We start from the raw sequence: 21,091 nt of genomic DNA on the forward strand, positions 1-21,091 counted from the left end.
TAAGGGGACGCGCCCTGGCTCGTCCCAGCACATCCTGCTAATGTGTCACAATGTACATAAAACTAAACAACTGGATTGTCAATCACTTTGTGAAGACTGTTTGCATACGATAAACGCTCAGGGTTTCATTTTACTTGGTGCCAGCCTTGGTGGTTCAGCCTTACTGATTATTACTTTATCTGTCTCTCTTTCTCTGTCTGTCTCTGTCTGTCTCTGTCTGTCTCTGTCTGTCTCTGTCTGTCTCTCTCTCTCTCTCTCTCTCTCTCTCTCTCTCTCTCTCTCTCTCTCTCTTTGTGTGTGTGTGTGTGTACAGACTCCTGGCTTCTCCCTGGCTCTGGGCCTCTTCGTGCATGGCCTCTCCTCCTGTGGCCATGGTAAGGCGGAGGACCTTCATCCTCGCCTGCTGTCGGCGTGGACCAAGATTGTGTTGGCAGAGGTACTGTACAGCCCCCAGGAGACATCGCTAACAGATGTTCTCCCCCTACCAGTGTAATCAGACAGAACTGTAATCAGTCAGGCTGGACTCCTTGAAGTTTCTCACGCAGGGTCTCGATTTTAGATTGTGTCTCCAAGTCTTTACCCTCCATCCCTCATTCTCCACCCCTCTCTGCCAGGGCTGCCCCACCATGCAACGGCTGGCCGCCCTCAATGGACTGATCGCCCTGGTGGGATCCGAGGCAGTTCTCTTTCAGGTAGGCGTCTCCTGGACCCTAACCCGCACTTGCCGCGGGTTTTAATGGAGTCTGAGTCAGCTGCACGGTGCTGGCTTTTTATGTCGCGCACGAGAAATCGCTCCAAAACCGTCTGAGCCCTTCTGCGTGCAGACGAAACTGCTTGCCTACATCGTTTAGTTCCTTGTCTCGTTTGTGCCGAGGCGCAGGTTACAAACGAGTGACTTTTACAGCCGGGGTTATAAATGCGGCGCTGCCAGCTGTTTTAGTACCTGTTCGTTTGCCACTTTGCCTACTGGGCCGGTTTTCGGTGGCTTTGATGCCCGTGGAGGTGCCAGCCAAATGTCGGTCTCACCCTGCCACTGTTCTCTTTAATACCCACACCTGTGCCATCTTAGTCTTTGTGTGGCAAAATTGCACCCTTCAGTACCCACCAGTTTTGCACACACACACATGCACGCGTGCGTACACATATACAGAGAGAGCTGTCTCCCCCATTTAAATGCAAATGTCACCATACTTGGAAGGCAGCCAGGAAGTGTCTCCATAGTAACGGCGGAACTTGACAACAGTAGTGAGGGAAGGATTTTCCCCCAGTGTGAATGAAATCCTTGTGGATGTCTCTGATTACACAGGCCTCCCGAACGATGAAAAGATGGACTTAAACATGTCATTAGAATACTTTAGTCACGAGTGTGCTGCCCACAGCACACTGCCTCTGGCCCTAGTTTTATCAGGTCTAATTTGGATTTATGCCGTAAACGCTGGCACCTTTCACTGCCAGAGGGCAAGTCGCCGGGCAGTTTTTGTGGCATGACGGAATCCTGCTGCCGGTTGGTCCGTGAGCCACAGCGGTGCTTGTTAAAGCCATTCTCTGTGAAGAGCTAGCTTGCCACTACCATGGCGCATACTTCTGCAAAAGCAGTTTAGAGCACATCCCAGAGAATGAATGTGAAATTCTGAGGGATGGCAGCCTCTTCAGGGAGCTTCCCATGCTGTAGTAGCAGTACACGGTCACTAGGCAGTGCTAGAGAGCCTAAACCATCTCTCTTTCAGATATTGTCCAGTGCTGTACTTTGAGAGAATACCTGTATATCGATTTAGCCGTGGGTGGGAAGTATATGTGCTTCATTGCTGTACTTAATTACATTTTTCAAATATCTGTACTTTATTTCCGGACCTTCATACTTTTTACTTTAACACACATTTCCTAAGAAAAATATACATTTTACACACTACATTTTAAAACCAGGCCCGTTGCTCTATAGTTTTTGTTTATTATTTTAAAAAAAGTCACCTTCTATTCACCTCACCAAGTACCAACTTGTTAACCAGTAAAAATTGGCTGTGTGTGTATATCTTTCAAAACTGTCACTCTGAGTAATTCTCTGGTTGTTCTATATAATTTGACTCATTAAAGTTACAAAATACAGATTTTTAGAAGTTACAACTGCAACTTTTCTTTGTACCAGTTCATTTCATGTCAGCTTTGTCACCAGTCTTAGCCTTATTAACACTCCAGTTATGCCCTCACTGTACAAACCATTCCTCCAGTTGATGAGATTTTTTTTTCTCTCATGCTGTTTCTAATCACAAATCCTATGGAGTCTGTGAAATTGTCCACAAGTTACATCATCTCTTTGTTTGCATGGGAAAATCAGATAACACTTGCAGGCCTAGTATAAACCTTTATTTATGAGCAATGCTATGCATTGCCTACATCTAGTACTCCAAAAAAGACTCAAATTGCTTGAGGTGCTTTTAGAAGAAAGTAGTTTTACTTGGTTCCTTTAAGTACATCTGAGAGCATGTATTTCTGTACTTTTACTTGAGTAAAAAAAATCCCTATACTTCAACTTTTACTTTCTCCCAGCTCAAGAGCCAGTCAGAGCAGTCCTCACAGCACCAGGCCCGGTTGAATGAGGTCATACGATCCATTACGCAGGTTAGGGTTCCACACACGTGCTCCGTTTTACTTTCCTTCTACCTGCCTGCATGTCCAGGTGTAGCACACGACACAACCTCACCTGGATGTTCTATTCTAAAATGCGCTTTTTGTTTCCATTTCGTGTCTCCTGCTGTGGCCACCCAGATCATCTCTTTCTCAGGCGCGATAGGTCTCCAGTCTAACGGGGCGTGTCTGGTGGGTCACTTGTATTTGGCTCACATGTCTAGTAGCCACAGCAGAACTGCAGGTGAGGGAGCACGGGCTCTAACACTACTGTAGCCACAAGCCCCCACATAACGGCTCCAAGCCACAAAAATATTCATTAAAATGCCACAAAGCACGTAAAACTTTTTCTCTCTCTTTCCCCCTCTCTCTCATATTTCCCCTCTTTCGCAGTCCCTCAAGACTTCAGTTATCTCCCAGAGAAAAGTATAATCAGAGCTTCCACTGAATGCCTTATTGAAGCAGGAAGGAAAGGTGTTGCCATGCATTTTATCACCTTTGTCAACCTTTTTCAGAACAGAATCTATTATGCTTCGGTCATGTTTGTTTGTTTTTACTTGTGTGTAGGGCCTGAGATATTTCCTTCCAGTCTGATGAAGGTAGTCTTGGCTCCACTGGCCACTGTGGGGTCCAGTTTCCAATATCCACCAGTCAACTGGAACGCAATCCTCTCTCCCCTCATGAGGCTCAACTTTGGTAAACCTCCTGGTTCACTGTCCTCACAGTGTGTGTTTGTTAGACAAAAAATGATTTTGTAATTTGTTAAAGCTCTATAGTGAATGACAGACACACGATTACCTTTTCAGAAACAGGAAATGTTCATGAAGGCGCTGCTAAAAATGCTTGCGTATTAGAGAATGGAAAAAGCGCTCTGACCGAAGCAGCGTCTAATGCTTATAGATATCGGGGCACCCCTTGGAATGTGGTCAGAGAAGGCTGTGAAAATTTCAGTGATCCCCTGCGCCCTCTGTAGGTGAGGAGGTGCAGCATCACTGCCTGGAGCTGGCGGTCAGTCAGGTCCAGTCTTCTCCCAATGCTTCCCTCTTCCTCGGGGCGTGGCTCGCTCCTCCACTCGTCCACAGCCTGAGCGTGAGTGCCACTAGCCAACCGATTTCTATCTATTCATACTACACTTTCCATATTTTGATGGACAGCTATCGTGCAGCCTATCTGTGCAGATGTGGTTGAAACAGCCATGAACACATCACACTATGCTAACACAATCCACAGCTTGTTCAATAGCAACTAAGCACGAATGGAAAGTTTGATCTAACTCCGCCAGTTGTTAGTGCGTCGATTCTAGCCAACTGTCACATAGAATTATTACAGTTCCAGTTCCTCCTGAGGTTTGCTCACTTGGTCTCACGTCTTGCCCCCTTCGCAGCTGCACACCAAAGCTCTACTCTACGAGCGCCTGTGCTCCTGGATGAAGCACGTGGCCGAGGACAAGCTGCAGGTGTATATGGAGAGCCTGGCTGTGCAGCAGTTCCTCCCGGGCACACGCGCCCAGCGGATGCCCCTCTGCCTGGCCGTCCTGCGGGGCTTGGCCTCGGCCATGGCCCTGCCTGATCCGGCCCGGACCTGCTGGGCCACCCTGTGCTCCAGCACGGAGAAGATCTTCAACCTTTTACCTGATAATATACAGGTGCGGTCATGGAGGTCCCCACCGTAGGCAGCTGTTGGACCGGGTGGGGGGCAGTGGTGTAATTTAGCATATACGTCTGTAATAATTGTTGTATTTGTCTTTGAACTGAAAACGTAGGCGCCACTGGTTGTCATCTGTTAACCTGCTTTTGTCTTTGACTGTAGGCTGATGAGGTGGAACTCTACGAAGGCATCTGTTCCTGTTTGTCAGAAATGAGCGACACGGAAATTGACAGGGTTGTCCGAGTCACTGAGGTACAGATGCAGCCTGCTGAGACAACATTCCACTAGACAACCTTTAAGAAATCCTTCTGTTCATAAAATCCTGTTCATAAATTGCCCTAGCATGTTTTAACACATGCCAAAGCCACTTGCTAGATAAACTATTCAAATCAATCTGTTTTAGGTGGGTAAATAACAGGAATTTTGATGGCTTCTCCACCTTGATGAAACCGATGCGTAATCTGCATAAAATACCTTCTCAATTTATTATGAGTGTCCCTTCATTAGGAGGGTTAGCGTAAGGAAAGCCCCACAGTGAGCAGTACTGGACTGGCTAACACTTTTCTGATTGTGGTTTGGTGACCTCTACAGGCCAACTTGGAGAAGACAGCCTTTATTCTGTCATACTTCAGTTCAAAAGGCAGAATACCACTCCTGGGTCTCAATGATGTCATTAGTACTGTGCTGCTAGGGAGCCAATCAGGGAAGAGGGAGCAAATCAGCTGGCTGCTGCTGCAGTGCTTCTACCAGTCACGTTTGGCCTCTAGCCCTAACACAGGCAAGCAAAATGTTTCTCGTGCAAATATTTTTGTCAATTCTAATGATGTGGTAATTGCTTTTAGGGTTTTTTTTTAAAAAGAATTCCCAACAACATCATGGTCAGCATTCCATCTGCTGCTAGAGGGAGGCTTGGTGACCTTAAGTAGAGTCATCAGTCACACTAGTTCATTGCGATTTCTCTTTCAGAATATGGGGTTACTTCTTTCTCAGACATGTGGCCCCTAGTCAGCTAGTTTTAAAGTAAAGTATTCAAATAGAAAATAGATACACACTTCAGAATTAGTAGAAGACAATAGTTGGTCCTGTCCTTTATTGCAGGTCAGCGTTGATGAACATTATTGAGGCACCCTCTTGAGAATGTCTAACAAGGAACCCAAATTTTTATATATGTCAGAAGTGATTATGTATTCACCCCACCTTCTTTTACATATTAGTGTTTGCATTCCCTACTATTATAGTCAAACCATACATTAGTCAATATATGCAAACTCTATACACATGTTATACGTTATTAATATGTCTGATTGTGTTAAACTTCTTTTCCCTGTAAAAACTCTTTTTATTACTTCAGATGATAAGTGTAAGAGCCATATTGAAATCGAAAGTTCCAATTTCCAGACATGGAAAAAATATGGAAATTCAGAAAAAGTAGAAAACTCCAGATTCCAAGATTCTAAATCCAGAGGGGGGAAAAAGTATCTTATCTACTGTTCTAATACTCCCTACTGCATGTTCTCCTTTTCCAAGGTTCAGCTTAATGACCTTAAATAACAACTTAAACTGAATATGGTAACTTTAAAAAACATTTCAAAAGTAGTGTGAAAGTGTTGTTGTTGTTTTTTTTAAATAAATGATCAACAATGTATTGATGAGACAGTTCTAAGAAGTCTACATGAAAGTTGAGATGTGTGCAGAAACCCATCTGAGCAGGTGCAGTGGTTGCATTCAGGCTAGGCGTTTTTTTTTGTTTTTTTGTTTTTTTTTTAAAGGCTCTGCAAGGGCTTCTTTTACATGCTGAGCACCAAGGCAACGAGACCTCCTCGTGGACTGGACTGTCCACCAGAATATGGTATACACGCTGGTTGGCCTTCGGAGAAGCCACAGGAGGAAGTCACGCTAACTGCTATGCCTGGAGATAGCAACAGCCAACCTCGAGCTTGAAGAGGCGACAACACAAGGCCATTTATCGTTTCCTGTCCAAAAACTATTAGCTAGAGACCTCCTGCAAGTTGTGAATTCTGCATTGCCGACAGCATCCGAGCATTGCCCACGGCCACTGAGTGGGCTGACTTACTGGTTGTGATTGACTTGATAAGAAGCCGTTGTACTACTTGTTCAAGTTTGCTTTGCAATATTCTACTCGTTAACAAGAGACGTGTTTGCACTATTATTGACACACATTTTTCTTTTTTTGCATTGCACAGTGTGATTGTCTTGAGTGCTTGTGATGTAATCATTCTTATTATATTTAATCTTATAATAATGACATTATTTAAGAACATTTTATTTTCATGCAGTTGCATTATAAGGCCCTGATTTAAAGGAGTTTCATTTGCCTTTAGGTGTGTCTAAAAGAATGGAGTGGTTGCTGGAGCTAATGGGACACATCAGGAACGTGGCATACTGTGCACCCACAGTGAAATGTGACAACATCAAGGAGGTGAGAAGATAGAGTAGCCTCACATGACCACCTGTCCATCCCTGCCAGCGTAGACATATATTACCTACAGCGTAGCGCATTACCTGGTTATGCTTTGTGCCACTGTGTTTCTCATTATGCCAGAACTTGTGGTAGTAAGTTGGCGGAGTGCATATGATCTGTACGTGTGCACGGACTTCAGTGAAGGGCTTTGAACCCCTAAAAGAGCTTGACCATTTCACGCTAGTGTTCTATTGTGTGACCATGGCAAACCACGTTACCCGGACTACAGGGCACCGAATTCCTGCTCGGCGTGTTTGCTGCTGCACTGGCGTCCTGGGCTGACCACTCCATGCCTCTTCTCGTTGGTGCCCGGGCCCAGTGGTTTCCATGGAGGCAATCCCCCATGGAGCACCTGGACCCGCCCCACGGCCTCTACATGACTGCAGCCATTGCTGAGGAGTCTCTTAAACAGTGCCTACTGGGAATGCCTCACAGCCTGAAGCAGCTGCTCACCAAAGAACCGTGGAAGGCCCAGTCACAGAAGGTACGGACCGTCAAGAAATCATAAATATCGCAGTAATGAAAATATTCCTATTCACCAACAATGACACAAGTAGCAAATGTTAAACATTCTGTGAAATGTTTCTTCCCAGAGTCTGTGGGGTTTTTTTTTTTTTCTGTTCGGTATTGCGGGCCCTTATGGCAGAGCAGTCAAAATGGAGAGATTCCAGGAGAAGCAGAATCAGCAGTTGAAGAGTGTGGAGATAACTGACATTTGCTTGTCCTCGTCTTTCAGTTCACTGACTGGCTCTTCAGCTTGGTAGAAGCACCTAAAGAATCCTTATCACAGACAGCCATCTTTATAGCCCGAGGTGAGAAGCAGTGTTCAAAACCTAGAGTTCTGACGACTATGGTCTGCCAGGTTATTTAAATGTGGCTTTAAGTCGTATATCTTGTGTGAGAACTCCTGTGTGAAATTAAAGAAAACTTAAGATAATTTGGAGTTAGGCTTTAGTTTCATTTTAAAGAGCAACCTTTTTAAAGAGCCTTTTCTTCTCTGTTCAGCGGCATTACTGGCATTGAGATCCACCCCAGAGTTCAAGAAGAAGGCTGTGTGGACCAGAGCATACGGCTGGTGACCTTTGTAACGGACTGCCAGCTAGCTTTGAACAAAAGTCCTTATTTTTGCTATGACCTTTAGACATTGCAGAGTTCTTTTTGAAAGCCCGTACTGGTTCGGACATTGTAGAGACATTTGAGTCTGTGTTCTCTAAAGAATGCAAGTACAAGGACTGACTGTCGAGTGTGCATGTGCCCACTGTCATCCCGAGACACCAAAAGAACAAATAGCTGACTACCTAGACAAGGAGGCTCTCAATCATAGGCTAAGTTTACATGTTTTACTGTGGTACTCAGTGTGGGAAACTTTATTACTTGAACCCTGTCAACCCTTCTGACCTTTTAAAAAAACACACTGTTCTGCTATAGTTTTAAAAAAGCACTTGATTTCTTTTGAAAAAGCTGCCACCGACCCTTTAATAGGACAGCGTTACAGTATGCTATTTACAAGCTTACTTGGTAGTTTCAAATACCTTTTCATTTAATATGTTAAAACACTGTTACACAGTATATGCATTTATGTGGCAAACAAATTTTTTTTTTTGCTGGTAAATTTAATGAACTATGACTAATTCTTTACATACATTGTGTGATATTTAGTCTTTAATGCATCCCAATTCAACAGCCACATCATATGTGCTGTATTAGATTTACCATATGCATCCACTTTGAGCGATCTACAAAGGAGAAGTGACCAGAAATGCATTTTGGCTTGCTTATGTCCTCAACAAAAGTGTTATTTCCTCTTCTTTTATTCCCTCTTTGTCTTCTTATTCATGCTCACAAGCGACTGTCTCCGCTCTTGCAGTAAGATTCGGAATGTTATGCCAGCCCCTTTAAAAACGTAGAAATAAAGGCTTTTAGCAGTGGCTCACAAGATAATGTTGGCTTTCGGTGTATTCGTTGATGTTGCAGCTGGCGACGGCCTGTCTCACCTAATGCTAAAAATGGGAGATAAGCCATAAGCAGATATGGGAAATGGACGTATACAGACACGGGGACATGAAGCTGCTCAGAGGAATTTCCCTGCGACTCGTAATACGGCAGCGCCTGCAAAACGCTGATCCCTGAAAAACAGGAGAAGGCAATATGAGTGTTTTAAGCGGAAATTACTGCAGTTGGTATACTTCTTTACTGAGACTGGTGAAATCAAACTTTTTGGACAATGTTGTACAAAACAAAAAGCTTCTCTCCGAAAGGGAATAAAATGGCATGTGAATATAACGTGACTGCCTTTCTGGGCTCGTGTGTAGTAGCAGGCAGGGGTTCGGTTATCAGCGCGGCCCGTGCATGGCTTCCAAACCACCAGCACTGTCGCAAGTTCAAACGTCCGTTTCCTAACCACGTGGCCTATTCATAACGCTTCGCAGCAAACTCGTTTCCTCTATATGGTTACTTGTGATCGTGACGGTCCGAACTTCTTTAAATTCGCGGATCACACGTCATCAAACTACACCGATCAATCGAGTGAGTTACAGTTTCGATTAACAAATAACTGAACTGCCAGCAACTATTTACAGGCAAAGAAAGCGAATGGTTGTCGTCACAGGTGCGCCCTACCTTCCGCGATCACCGACAGGCCGTAGACGGGGACGGAGAGAGTGTAACGTGCCCATAGCAGGCTGGGCGCCGGGGTGCTGATGAGACGCAGCAGCTCGCAGGGGTACCTGCGGGACCGACACTGGGTTATAGAGCTGGCCGTGCACTTTCTGGAGAACTGTGGAAGCTGGACCGAAACTTGCACGGAAACGGGTTAAAATGCAGGTTATATGGAGAGATCATAGAAAATGTAACGAGCACTTGCGTCTGGTTGGTGCGTGCGAATGGAGAATACACACCTCAGCAGGCCCGACACATTCCACAGAAAAAACAGCACACACACTATAGTTCTGCTCTGAAACTCCTCCTGATTGATGATCAGGAATAAAATTAAATTTCTCTCCATCACCTGCCAAGATGGAAGTAAAGAAAAAAAGGTTTGGACTGGATCCACGAAGCATTGGAAATTTAGCAAATGTAATTGAATGTGTGCACACATCAGAACGGCCATGTCAAATGAAACAAAGCGCTCTATTTGGACATGGAATTTTGCATCACTTTCTAAGCCTAAAAGAGCATTACCTGGACAAAACGAGGGAGAAGTCTGCAGTTTTCAAGTCCGTCTGCTATGTGGAAAAGCTCCAGTATTGACAGAAGCTGGCATAAACTCATCATCACTCCCACAAAATAGAATGTGCCAGCTAAAGCGTCTAATGACAGAGTACAGGGCAGTGTTAGCAAGTTAGATGACTTCGTATACACATCGGCAGGGTCAATATTGGTGGCATATGTCAAAACAAAACTGGGTAATGCAGTGTAGGTGTACTCTTTAATCTTATGACAGTTGTCTGTTAGTTAAACTGCTCTGATTTAATTCCCCCATTGCTGTTGATCATTTAGTACTTGTGAAATATTTTATATTGCACTCAGGAACCGACTGAAGAAAGCTAAACTCTAGTGTCCCTCCTTCGTAGTGTTTGTTTAGGCCGCATCCATGTCTCACCACTGCCAAAGGAGAGAAACCTGGCAGACATGTTTGCAAAGATCCACGTGTGTCCACAGAACTGCAGCAAATAGTACAAGAATAGGTAAGCAAGCCCGATTCTGGACCTGCGGAGGTGGAGAAGATATGCAGGACCAAGTTTAAATTAAGTTAAAGTTAAGTTTACATTAAACAAGCGCAGCTTCTTGAGATTAGCCCCGGCTAATCCGCACCGTTTCGGGACGGTACTGCGCGGTACTGACTACCTGAAAAACGCGTACGACCGTCCGTTGGACGATAGTTTACGGGTCCTTACCTGATTTCCTCCTCTCCATGACGGTTATGATGTTGGTTATTATATTTCCCTGTGGAAAACATCGTGCGTACATTCTCGTACTGGATCTGTACGTGACGTTAAATGGGCAGGGCTGACTGGGAAACTGCACAACCGCAGGACTGTGGATTTTTTTAGAGGATGTCGGCTGTCTTTTCGGTCCGCCTCGATCTAGGATGCGTGAATGGGACGTTAGTAAAACTGAAAAGCAGTGTAACAAATTTCTACTGACAAAGTAAGAGGATGCCTAGTTTTGATTTCGCCTTTTAAAGAACGTCGTACAGATCTCTACAAAGATTTTTACCCACGGTGGACTTTGTCATGGTTTCTAATCGTCATATGAACTATGAATATAATTGAAAGTTATGTGACATCTGTTATAGTAGTTGCAAAACGGTTATGCAATGTATGATGTAAGATCTTATAAAAAAAACCTTTCTAAGATCACTGTGTAGACTACAGGAACATTCATTCAGTGTTCAAGGTGACATTTGCCAATTGGGAAAATGTAGAGCCAGTTTGGGTGTTGGTCTCCAAAGTCTACTGGTTTTTAACCGAAACCTCCTTAGGACTGGAAAATAGACAGAAGACTGGGATGAGACGGAGAGAGGAAATGACATAAAACACTACCATACATCATATTATGTTGAAGCTCTCAATTCAGTTCAAAGGGGGTTGGACAATACCAACCCCAAATGTTTTCTCCTTAGCGTTTGTTGTCACCAGTTCTCCCGCTATCTGATAGTCTGGGTGATGGTCTGCCAGTTTGGTTGATGGATATTACCAGTCTGGGTGAGAGAATGTGAGCACATGCTTCCACTGAAAGTCACATTAGTTGCCTGAAGGTGATAAGGCATCATTCTTCCCACCAGATATGAAAGAGTGCATATAAAGAAAAATACTTCTAAAAACAAATTGGTAAACCACACAAAGTGTTAACCATTAACACATTTAGAAGAGTGAAAACATTAGCAAACCCATAGTGAGGCTAGCTGTTCCCCTTTCAACTGACATTTCTCATATTAGGTTGTTTCTGTTAGATTATAAAGTAATGCTTTTGTTTTGTGCTGAATATATTGCTAAGACACCACTCAGAATGGGTCAGACACTGCTTTATTTTAAAATATATAGATTTTTCTGCTTTTATAATATTGAAAGTTTTAATATTAATGTGTAATGGTAAATGTTTTAATGTTTTGAATTTTGATTGGAAATGGAATTTCCATGCAAATTCTCGTCCACACATTTGTTTCTGTATTGAAAATGGCATGAATCAAACCATACATATTGGGAATCACTGCACCCTTAAAGGAGACATAGTGCAAGGTGTGTAGAGTGTGTATGGTATGCTTTGATTTTTGTGCAGTGGAAGCGTGTATGTGGTTTTCCCATTTGGCTCTTAAGAGAAGGGCATAGCACAAACATTGCACTGTTTCCCTCATCCACACACACACACTTTCCCTTTGCCTCATTTTGAAAGCAGCCTTCTACATCCACATAGATCTCATTTGTACAAATATACCTTAAACATTTGAAATTTGTGAATGAATTATATGTGCAGTATCCATGCTTCAAACTGCAGATACCCCGTGCTGGCCCATTGACAAGGAGGTGGACTTTATCAGAGTCCTGGGTGCCTTCTGGTGATGCTCCTCAGTCTCTCTTTCCAACAGGACCTGCAACTTTATTTTAAAAAGCTCACCATGCCCCATTCCACTCACCCAACCTGGAGCTGACACACGTGGTACAGGTCCAACGTGTCGAGGCTTGCTATGGTAAAACCGCAGTGCAGTCTGTCACCAGTTGAGTCCAACGTACTACGGTGTTTGTTTGAAGGTTTTTACTAGTTTGTAACAGCTCATCTTGGTGTAGATTATTACTGATGGTGCTGACGTAGGTTAGATTTTGTTCTTGGCTCCGCACCATGTGTTCTTAAAGCTGCATTCCGTGTGTTTATTTTTGTTCACCGTCACATTATCTACACAAGGCCTTAGTATATATGCACGTATGCATGCACACTGTGTGTGTGTGTGTATGTGTGTGTGTGTGTATATATATATATATATATATATATATATATATATATATATATATAAATAATATGTATGTGTGTGTGTGTATATAGCTTCTTTCTGTCTGGTCACACTGAAGCAGTCGTGCCAATACCAAAATTGGATCTTCTCCCACCCACAGCCTCAAACCCATTCCCACATGTAAGCCTGCTGTAGAAGAGTGCTTTCAGTTCAGTTCAGCTGTAGAAGTCAACTGTATTTCAGTTACATATCCCACATGGTCACAAAATAGGAAGTGAATCAGATACGGGCAGGTTTGTGTTGTAGCAGCCAAAGGGCTGATGTGTGATTTTTTTATTCTGACTATTAATAGCTTTAAAATGATAAAGCCTTGAAATGGACATACATACAAGTGAGACAATTGTTAAATATGCCATTATGTTATCAATTTCTGAGAATTTATCATTTAATAATAATATTTTTTATTTATAGCATACTTTTCATGTACCAAGCAACTCAAAGTGCTTTTGCTTTACAATTGAAAAGAAAATTTAAAAATAGTAAAAACACAACACAACAAAAAATGACAACAGTATTTAAAAAACTGCATTTCAAAAGACACATTTTCAAAAGATTAAAAAGCTTAAAAGCAAACAAGTACAAAGTGAAGAATTTAATGGTCAAAGATCTTCCATATAAATTATATATAATATTATTTCCCTGGAATTTAATTAACGTCAGGGATTCCATTATTAGAGTCAGTGATTTTAAGATGGAACACTTTTTGCAGTATTTGAAAAAAAATCTCACATTCTGGCAGTTATCAATAAATTAACAAAACATTGGTACTGCGTGGGTGGGTTTTACTAATTTGCTAGGCTGCTGAGAATGAAAACAGCTAACCTCCAATTTTTTTTAAACCTTTCTCACTAACTGCACTTTTATGTACTACTTCTAATACATATGTACATTAAGAAAATAATTTAACATAAAGCATTAGACCTACAGTCATACTGTTGATATTATGTTTAACTTAGTACCTGAACTGTTGCCATGTATTACATATATAAAAATAATATAAACTATCTTTTTATATATATATATCTATATAAAAAATGGGGGGCCTATATATTATTAGGTGCATGCTGAGAAATGTGATTTGGCACTTTGTCCCAAAGCCAGAGGAAAGGGTTTCCATATACTGTCTCTGTTTTTGTACTAGGTCTGTCTCAAGATTTGGCCTTCAGCTGGATGGTCTCATAGGTGTCTGAAGCATGTGGTGTAAGCCCCTGAGAGCGAGAGAGAGAGGGAGGATGTGGCATGTGTCAGTAACATTTCAAAAGAAGCTATATTATACTTTGTGGTTACATTGTGCCTTTAGACAGAATAATTAAATTAGTAGTCTAGTGTACAGCTCATTTTGACACTTTGTTTAAATGTATGCACATAACATTCAATGTGTATAATTATAGAAAAATAAGCCATCATAAAGCAACGCATAGCAATATATTGTAAATCAAAAAAGACTTCGGATGTGTATATAGGCATTTGTACTACACCATTTGCACTGCATTGTATTTCAAATCAGTCATTTGTATCAGTGTTGCAGAATGTGAATACATTTTCTGTATGTCAGTGTATATGCACCTCTTCACACAGTTTCATGCAGGTAGTGAAAAATCACACAGCTAGTGAACAAAAGCTAGACTTTTGCTTTGCCTTAGTACAGCATTTGGTTGTCATTATACACACAGCTTGCTATTTTTTCTTTCTTTTTTTTTTCTTTTTTTTTTAAGCACAGAGCAATTTTTTTCTACCAAGATGAGCAGAAATTGTTCATCCTCAGTTTCTGCCATGCAACTGATCATGGTCAAAATACATAAAAAAGGCAGTCAGTTCGGAAAGAGCTGTGAATAGCCTAATATTTATCTAAGAGGAAAGATATCCCCTCATAGCCATCCTATTCGTTCGCTGGGTTAAATGCCGTTTTGTTTTTGTCTGGTTACTATGTCTGTATTACATTCTGAAGTGACTGACTTTTGGCAGCGGAGCCCTCACGTCTTGCTGTCTTGTGAGAACTGGCGAGTGTTCTCTTGAGCGGTTTCCTGGCTTGTCACCACACTGGTTCTTCTGAAGCACAAGGGTGTATGGGGCCCGGGCAGTGAGGGCCCTTGACTCTACCCTGGCCTGCTATTAGAGCTGACCTCACCAGAACAAGCAGCCATATCAGAGGGGTAAACCTTACCTCATAAATCCCCTCCGCTGCCTCTTTCTGTAAGATTAAAAGCACAAGAAAACGAGTTTGAAAAAAATGATCAGCCATTGTGGCACACTGGTAATATGGTATGTGATATAACTGGTGTGTCTTGGCACGCATAAAAACATGCATCATGACGAAAAGGAGAAATAGTGGCGTACAGTGTTACTTCTGAATGTGTGATGACATTAAGGGTAAATAAGTCAATCTGAACCAACTGTTAAGATGCAAAGTAAACTTCGAGTTGTGTGGAGTGTGCTTACATCTTAATATGAATAAGATGTGTGGAGGTAGGGAAGACGGACAATGCTAAAAAAAGATTTCCAAGAGGTCAGCTCTTCTCCAGGAGGCATCTCGCTGAGCTGACCTCCATCTCGCCTCACCCACTGTCCATAGTAACCATAGTAACTAGTAACCTAACATAGTAACCTCTCTGGTTCTACTACTATAGTTCATAAAACATGTTCATAGTCCATAAAAACATGAGTACTAAATATACGGAGCCAGTCAAACGTTTGGACACGCCAGCCCTTTGTTGATTTGATTATTGTCTACATTTTAGAAAAAGGGTAAAAAAACCAAACAAATAACACATATGTGATTATGCTGTTTAACAAATATCTAAGTATCCACCTTTACTTTGATGAAAACTTTGTTTGCTCCTTGTGATCTTTTAACCAGCCTCATGGGGCACCTATGATATCTTGAATAAATTCTCACGTATGAGTAGGGTGAACCAGTAAATTTTTAAATGAAGTCTTTGTTGAGTGGGTGTTTAATATTAATTTAAAGGTTTTAGTGTATTATTCGTATTTTATAATTTTATTTTATATTTCAATGTATATTTTGCTTTGAAACTCAAATCATATGTAGGTTATTAACTTTCACTATTAAAATATATTCTAAAAATACATTTGTGGCTTAAACCATTAGATTATAATGCCTTGAAGACTATGAAAACCTAACATTCAGTCAGGTGTGCTCTGGGCATTAGAATCTAATAACATTTTTTTCCAGACTCTTTAGTGAGTCAAAAACTTTTGGATAACTAGAATAGAGTTCTGTAACTTTCAACAGGAAACAACACTACCTCATTTAGATGAAATTGAAAGCAGGTTAGAAAACATGGGTGGCCATAAGCTGCTGACCATACTAGGTTACCAGACCTGCTGACCATACTAAGTCACCAGACCTGCTGACCATACTAGGTTACCAGATCTGCCGTACTTAGTTCAAGGCCTAACAAGCACAATACACTGAAATGCTATCACATACAGTGTGTTGTCATATAACATAGTCGTTCAGGTTATAGGGTAACTTTATAATACAGGTTGAGTAACTAAGGGGTGACTTCTATAAGGAACGATAAAACATTGGGCTTTGTGAGCAGTGCACATTTCCTACTTTAACTGGTGCTCATTTCTTACTGCTTCATTGCTGGATTCTTGCAGGATGTTGAACTTAGTTTGGAGAACTATCGAATAATAAATCACCGATTATCATTGGGTGGCTTGGTGGTTAGTACATTTTCCTCTTAGGGCTAGGGACTTTGGTTTGAGTCCCTATCTGGGTCAAGTGTCCATGTTCTCCCTGTGTCTGTGTGTGTTTCCTCCCATAGCCCAAAAACAAGTGCATGTTTGTCCAGTGATGGTTTGTGGGCTGTGGTTTCTGATAGAGAGTATGAGGTCTGCAAATTGACCGCTACTTCTCATCAGTGTGTGAGTGATTGTATAAGCTAATATATATCTGAGTATGACAGAGGAGCTGTATAAATGTAAATAATAATAATAATAGTGACACTAGCATGGTAGTGCTGCAGCAGTTTTTAAGTGCATCAATGTTGCTGCTGGATTGAATGAGGTCTTAGACCAAAAATATCCAGCTTAGCAAGATTTGGTTCCACCACAAATCCAGCCAAATACTTTGTATGGGCAGAAACTAGCCACTGACAGACATTTGGAGGAGGATTAATATAAATTGTGCAATGCAACAGATTTTAAGGTGATTAGAAGATCTGAACAGTAACTCAAAGCCTACATTTATTATTTGAGCCTGATTGTTGCAGGCAAAGCTGTAGAATGTTTGTTCTCAATCTTCTTTTAATTATAAATAATTTGAAGGCTTTTATTTTTCTTTGTTTAAATCATTTTTTTGTATTTCTATTTGTCCTAATCATACTTTTGTTTTATTTCTGTTCTCCTCCATCTGTTTTTTTATTTAATATTTTCTCATTTGTAAAGCACTTTGAATGACTCCAGTGTATGAAAGGTGCTATATAAATAAACTTGACTTGCCTATAAAGCACTAAATACAAAAACCTTGAATAGAATTTTAGAATTTGGACTGATCAAGTTAAACCTTGCTTTTGTAAACCTGTGAACATTAAAAAAGCATGTCATTCAGAAAATATCTGGGAGTGACTGTTTAACTGATTCAAACTGTTCTGTTATACAAATGAGTGACACTGATTTGACCTTTGAGTACAACTCTGTTTAGCTAGTTTTGAACAAAACTCTTAGGAGAGATAAACATTATGCTATAAGCAATTTTTGCAAGTTTGTGTCTTTTCTGTATTAGACCTTGTGTTGTAAGCCTGTATTAAATTTGATGTGAAGCAGTTAATTGCTTGGTTAGCTGGACATGCTTGAGCTTAGCCAGATATCCTTGGTGATTGGCTATTGCTTGTGTGGAGAGGTCCAGGAGTTCTGCTGTGAAATGTACTGACTTCTAAGAGAAGTACCAATTCTCATATGCCAACACTGAGATATTCATATTCTTAATTGCATTGAAATTACATCCTTAATAAGCTATATTTAGAAATGAATGAAGAGGCTTTTATGTCATGAGAAGGCGTCCGTTTTTGACCTTTTTGGTTACTGAAGAATTTCAGTAACCAAGGCTCTGGATATAGGAGGTGCCATGGTTTTAACATGCTGCGAATTAAAAAGTCTCTGTATGACGTGATCATAAACTGCGCATGTAGTAATGATTCACAAAGTTTTACATTCTTTCATCAATATAATGTTTAATAAAATAAATAATAATAAAAATAAATAATATCTTTACAGATTCCAGAAATGCATCACAAGGTAATTTTTTTCTTTATATATATTAAACATGTAAACAGAAAGTGCAGATGATAAAGCTCTTACCTTTGGATAAGACTTGTGGTTTGCAGCTTTGTTCTGTAACTGTGAATGCAAAAATATTATTTGTAAAATTGTCCCATTATGAATAAAGGTTACAGTGGAGGGTAACAATGAATGATTGTTTTAATACAGAGAAATCATTTTTGATTGTGCAGTATATGGCATATGCTTTCTCATATCTAACCTTTTTAGATTGTAATCTACCATCTGTATTTTTTTCACTCTGAATAAAAGGGAATTATCACATCTACTACTTGTACTAAATGACAGATCATTTAAATTCGTGTGTAAATATGAATTATTTACCCAAGATGTGTTATATAGACACAAAAACACAGAAGTCACACAAAGCCAAAAGAAAGAAAGATGGTACAGGGTGATGGAACATACCTTCATTCTGCAATACAGAATAGTTAGAACCAGTCCGTAGAAAAAGAGGATGGCATCCAAGATATAGCAGATTCTAGGTTCATCTAAAGCAGCTTTCACGAAGAAATACAGAAATGACAAAATTAAAGAAAATCAAATTGCCTTTATCATTAATATTAATGACGACAACAACAACAACAATAATTGTACTTCTGTTACCACAGAAGTCCAGGTGCTAGTGGCTACCTGGAAGAGATTTCTGTTGACCCCAAGTCAAATAAATAAACTATATTTTCTCCATAAGTTGTACTTGTTACAAAGTTCAATCTGTTACAGATCTCAATATTTCGTTTATGTTTAGACACATTAACAAACAAGTAAAAGACTGATGAAAGTAGATATTTTGTCTGCCTTTAGATCTAAAGGTATAAAAAAGCTGCGGAGGTGACCATGGTGGAGGTAATGACCATTCAGACCTTGAAATGTCAGCGTGTTTTTTCCCAGTGTGCTTTTGCCTCATAAAACTAGCAATCTGTGTCCTAAGTGCATTTGCAGGCATGCACATGGTTATTGTTTCGGACTCGTAAGCTGACATAAGCGATTTGTTAGGGCTGTGGAAAAGAAAGGCACCGCTCTGAATGATTGTGTCAAACCACAGGCTAAAATGCTATGGGTCACTTCACGCTTTTCTTCTAAATGAGCTAACTACCTTTTGTCATCAACACTTTGTGCCTAATAGGTTTGTTTATAGCGAGGCTGCACTGAGCACACTGTTGGAAGGTGTTGTTCTCCTGTTGCCTTCGTTGCGTGACAGCGATCAAACATTTAAACAGATTCGTTTTTACTTTGCCGTGAGTGATAACCAGCGGCAATCGAGTAAATGCAAAAACGACTGAGCTGTTAATAATGAAACATTATTCCCACAATTGAACAGTTATTGTGACATAAACAGTTGCATTTACAATGGAAGGTCTACACTGAAAAAAAATCACAGTTTTCTAAGCTGTTTGTAAGATATTGCGGTGTCTCTGATTGCTGTTTTCTCTCTTTACATCTAAAACTCCATGACGGTGAATGGGGCATGAGCTTTTTTCCACTGCACTTACACCCACTACTGGCCTTTGTACATATGTCAGTGCATTCACTTTCATCTTAAGGGCTAAGGAGTCTAAGGCTATTTCATTACAGAATGACTATATACAGTATATAGAGTGTAATATAAGATTGTGTGTGTGTGAGAAAGAGAGAGAGAGAGCACGTGTGTGGGTATGTATGTGTGTGAGACGAAGAGGGAGAGATATAATGTATTCCAAAATAAAACATAGTATTTAATTATTTAAAGACTGGATATAAGTGCCACTGAATTGTTGTCTAAAAATAAAGAATAATGCATAGCTTTCATTTTGCCACATTGTACCTAACAGCGTGATAGTGTCCACACTCAGATACCTAATCACCTGTTGTACTTTCAGCAAATTAAAAAGACATGCAGCTAAACAAAACGATAAATATTAGAGTGATGATAACTTACCAACACAGCCAAAGGTCATCCAAAGAGGGACGAGGGAAAATGTGGAGAATCCAGCCATTCTCATAACTGAAACTTAGGCCTTACAGAGAAATCGAAGCTCAGACTACAGCGTTGGACACCAAGCTGAGGGGCTTTCAGGAAACTGCCTTGAACAGAGCGTGAGAGGAAGATGAGAGGGAAGTTGTGGTAAACATATGTCCGTTCTGAAGTTTAAGCCAGCCCCACACCCCATTATGAAGACAAAGAAAAAAGCTTTTAAGATCTACAGGTCATTGTTTCTCTCAATTGATGGCATCAGTTTACCCTGTGCTGCCATCCTTTTTATGTTAGTACATTTGTGCATTTAGCATGCTTTATTGCCACGGTTTAAAATAGTCTTACACTTTTTGCTGTAAAACCAGGGATAAAGGGTAAAGATAGGCATGACCCATTAAATGAACAGAGCTCTGCATAGATGGGTCAGTGGTCAGTAACCTGAAAAAAGGTTTTAATTGCTTTTATTAATTGCTTTCTCTCATTGTTTGAAAACAAAAACTCATCAGCAGTTTATTTTTTCTAAGCACATTTACAAGAAATGCTCTTACATATATGCAGTGGAGTTGATGTAAACCAAGTTTCTTTAAGTTAGAATAATATTAGGGCAACAAAAATGAATTAAAAACTAACTAAAATATGTATTGCTTACTAGATTCAGAATTTGTTAAGGAACTGGCACATAATCCCTATAGTGAGAACATGTTTTATGTGTTAAAGCAGAGTAAATGATGAAAACAGAGCAGGAGGGAGAGAATTTGCTCTAATTCGTTTGCTTTGATCATTGAGGTTTATTTAATTTTCTGCAGCCAGGTTTTAGAAGGGAATGAGGCGAGCTGCAAAACACGACTCCTCTTTTGCTATCGTTTCTTAACTTCATCTTTCTCAACGCGTTCAGAGATTGAGTTCAGAGATTGTGTTCCTCTTTCTGGGTGTTTCTAAGGCTACCCAGTTACTCATCTGTTTGTTGTCTACAATACTTTGTTCTCATACTTATAGATTCCAGTTTGAACCTCTCTCTCTCTCTCTCCTTCTCTCCCCCTCCCCCCCCCTCTCTCACTATGCTTCTAGGAAT

General features: G+C 40.7%; 3 protein-coding genes across 11 annotated transcripts in view; 1 reads left to right on the forward strand and 2 right to left on the reverse strand.

The window, feature by feature from the left end:
- The window catches only part of focad (focadhesin), a 30,442-nt gene extending 22,078 nt beyond the window's left edge, over positions 1-8,364 (forward strand). For 7 of the 8 annotated variants that reach the window (XM_035536702.1, XM_035536701.1, XM_035519649.1 and 4 more), the window contains 14 exons: positions 314-436; positions 615-692; positions 2,545-2,616; positions 2,764-2,866; positions 3,016-3,096; positions 3,190-3,318; positions 3,596-3,711; positions 4,007-4,267; positions 4,432-4,521; positions 4,861-5,047; positions 6,612-6,709; positions 6,981-7,235; positions 7,488-7,563; positions 7,757-8,364. In XM_035536702.1, the coding sequence (XP_035392595.1) occupies positions 314-436; positions 615-692; positions 2,545-2,616; positions 2,764-2,866; positions 3,016-3,096; positions 3,190-3,318; positions 3,596-3,711; positions 4,007-4,267; positions 4,432-4,521; positions 4,861-5,047; positions 6,612-6,709; positions 6,981-7,235; positions 7,488-7,563; positions 7,757-7,830 (1,743 nt within the window). In that variant the 3' untranslated portion in view covers positions 7,831-8,364. Of the gene's footprint in view, positions 1-313; positions 437-614; positions 693-2,544; positions 2,617-2,763; positions 2,867-3,015; positions 3,097-3,189; positions 3,319-3,595; positions 3,712-4,006; positions 4,268-4,431; positions 4,522-4,860; positions 5,048-6,038; positions 6,710-6,980; positions 7,236-7,487; positions 7,564-7,756 lie in introns of those variants that run through there. The other variant, XM_035519651.1, reaches the window with a different exon arrangement.
- hacd4 (3-hydroxyacyl-CoA dehydratase 4) lies at positions 8,271-11,002 on the reverse strand. Of its 2 annotated transcripts, none has more exons than XM_027017215.2 (7): positions 10,648-11,002; positions 10,353-10,413; positions 9,932-10,059; positions 9,649-9,758; positions 9,371-9,477; positions 8,746-8,877; positions 8,271-8,644 (listed from the first exon to the last, which is right to left on the reverse strand). In XM_027017215.2, the coding sequence occupies exons 2-7, from the start codon at positions 10,381-10,383 to the stop codon at positions 8,562-8,564; spliced, it is 591 nt and encodes a 196-aa protein (XP_026873016.2). In that variant the 5' UTR covers positions 10,384-10,413; positions 10,648-11,002; the 3' UTR covers positions 8,271-8,561. The 2 variants fall into 2 exon arrangements, with proteins under 2 accessions (XP_026873016.2, XP_026873015.2); XM_027017214.2 differs by having other exon boundaries at positions 10,353-10,459; positions 10,648-11,001.
- Positions 11,003-12,992: 1,990 nt separating this feature from the next.
- fcer1g (Fc fragment of IgE, high affinity I, receptor for; gamma polypeptide) lies at positions 12,993-20,151 on the reverse strand. Its single transcript, XM_027031628.2, has 5 exons — positions 19,984-20,151; positions 18,474-18,565; positions 18,087-18,125; positions 14,923-14,949; positions 12,993-13,966 (listed from the first exon to the last, which is right to left on the reverse strand). The coding sequence occupies exons 1-5, from the start codon at positions 20,045-20,047 to the stop codon at positions 13,907-13,909; spliced, it is 282 nt and encodes a 93-aa protein (XP_026887429.1). The 5' UTR covers positions 20,048-20,151; the 3' UTR covers positions 12,993-13,906.
- Between the last annotated feature and the right edge of the window lie 940 nt (positions 20,152-21,091).

Source organism: Electrophorus electricus, chromosome 19, assembly GCF_013358815.1.
Source record: "Electrophorus electricus isolate fEleEle1 chromosome 19, fEleEle1.pri, whole genome shotgun sequence".
Taxonomy (NCBI): Eukaryota; Metazoa; Chordata; class Actinopteri; order Gymnotiformes; family Gymnotidae; genus Electrophorus; species Electrophorus electricus.

Excerpts from the sequence above, each read along its gene's own strand:
- hacd4 (XM_027017214.2), bottom strand. The coding sequence starts at position 10,709 with ATGTTTTCCACAGGGAAATATAATAACCAACATCATAACCGTCATGGA. Across the intron at positions 10,060-10,352 it reads GTTTCTCTCCTTTGGCAGTG|ACGCTTTAGCTGGCACATTC; the intron begins GTGAGACATGGA and ends CTCTGTCATTAG. Across the intron at positions 9,759-9,931 it reads TTCTCCCTCGTTTTGTCCAG|GTGATGGAGAGAAATTTAAT; the intron begins GTAATGCTCTTT and ends CCATCTTGGCAG.
- fcer1g (XM_027031628.2), bottom strand. The coding sequence starts at position 20,047 with ATGAGAATGGCTGGATTCTCCACATTTTCCCTCGTCCCTCTTTGGATG. Across the intron at positions 18,566-19,983 it reads GATGACCTTTGGCTGTGTTG|CTGCTTTAGATGAACCTAGA; the intron begins GTAAGTTATCAT and ends TCTTCGTGAAAG. Across the intron at positions 18,126-18,473 it reads TTCTGTATTGCAGAATGAAG|TTACAGAACAAAGCTGCAAA; the intron begins GTATGTTCCATC and ends TTGCATTCACAG.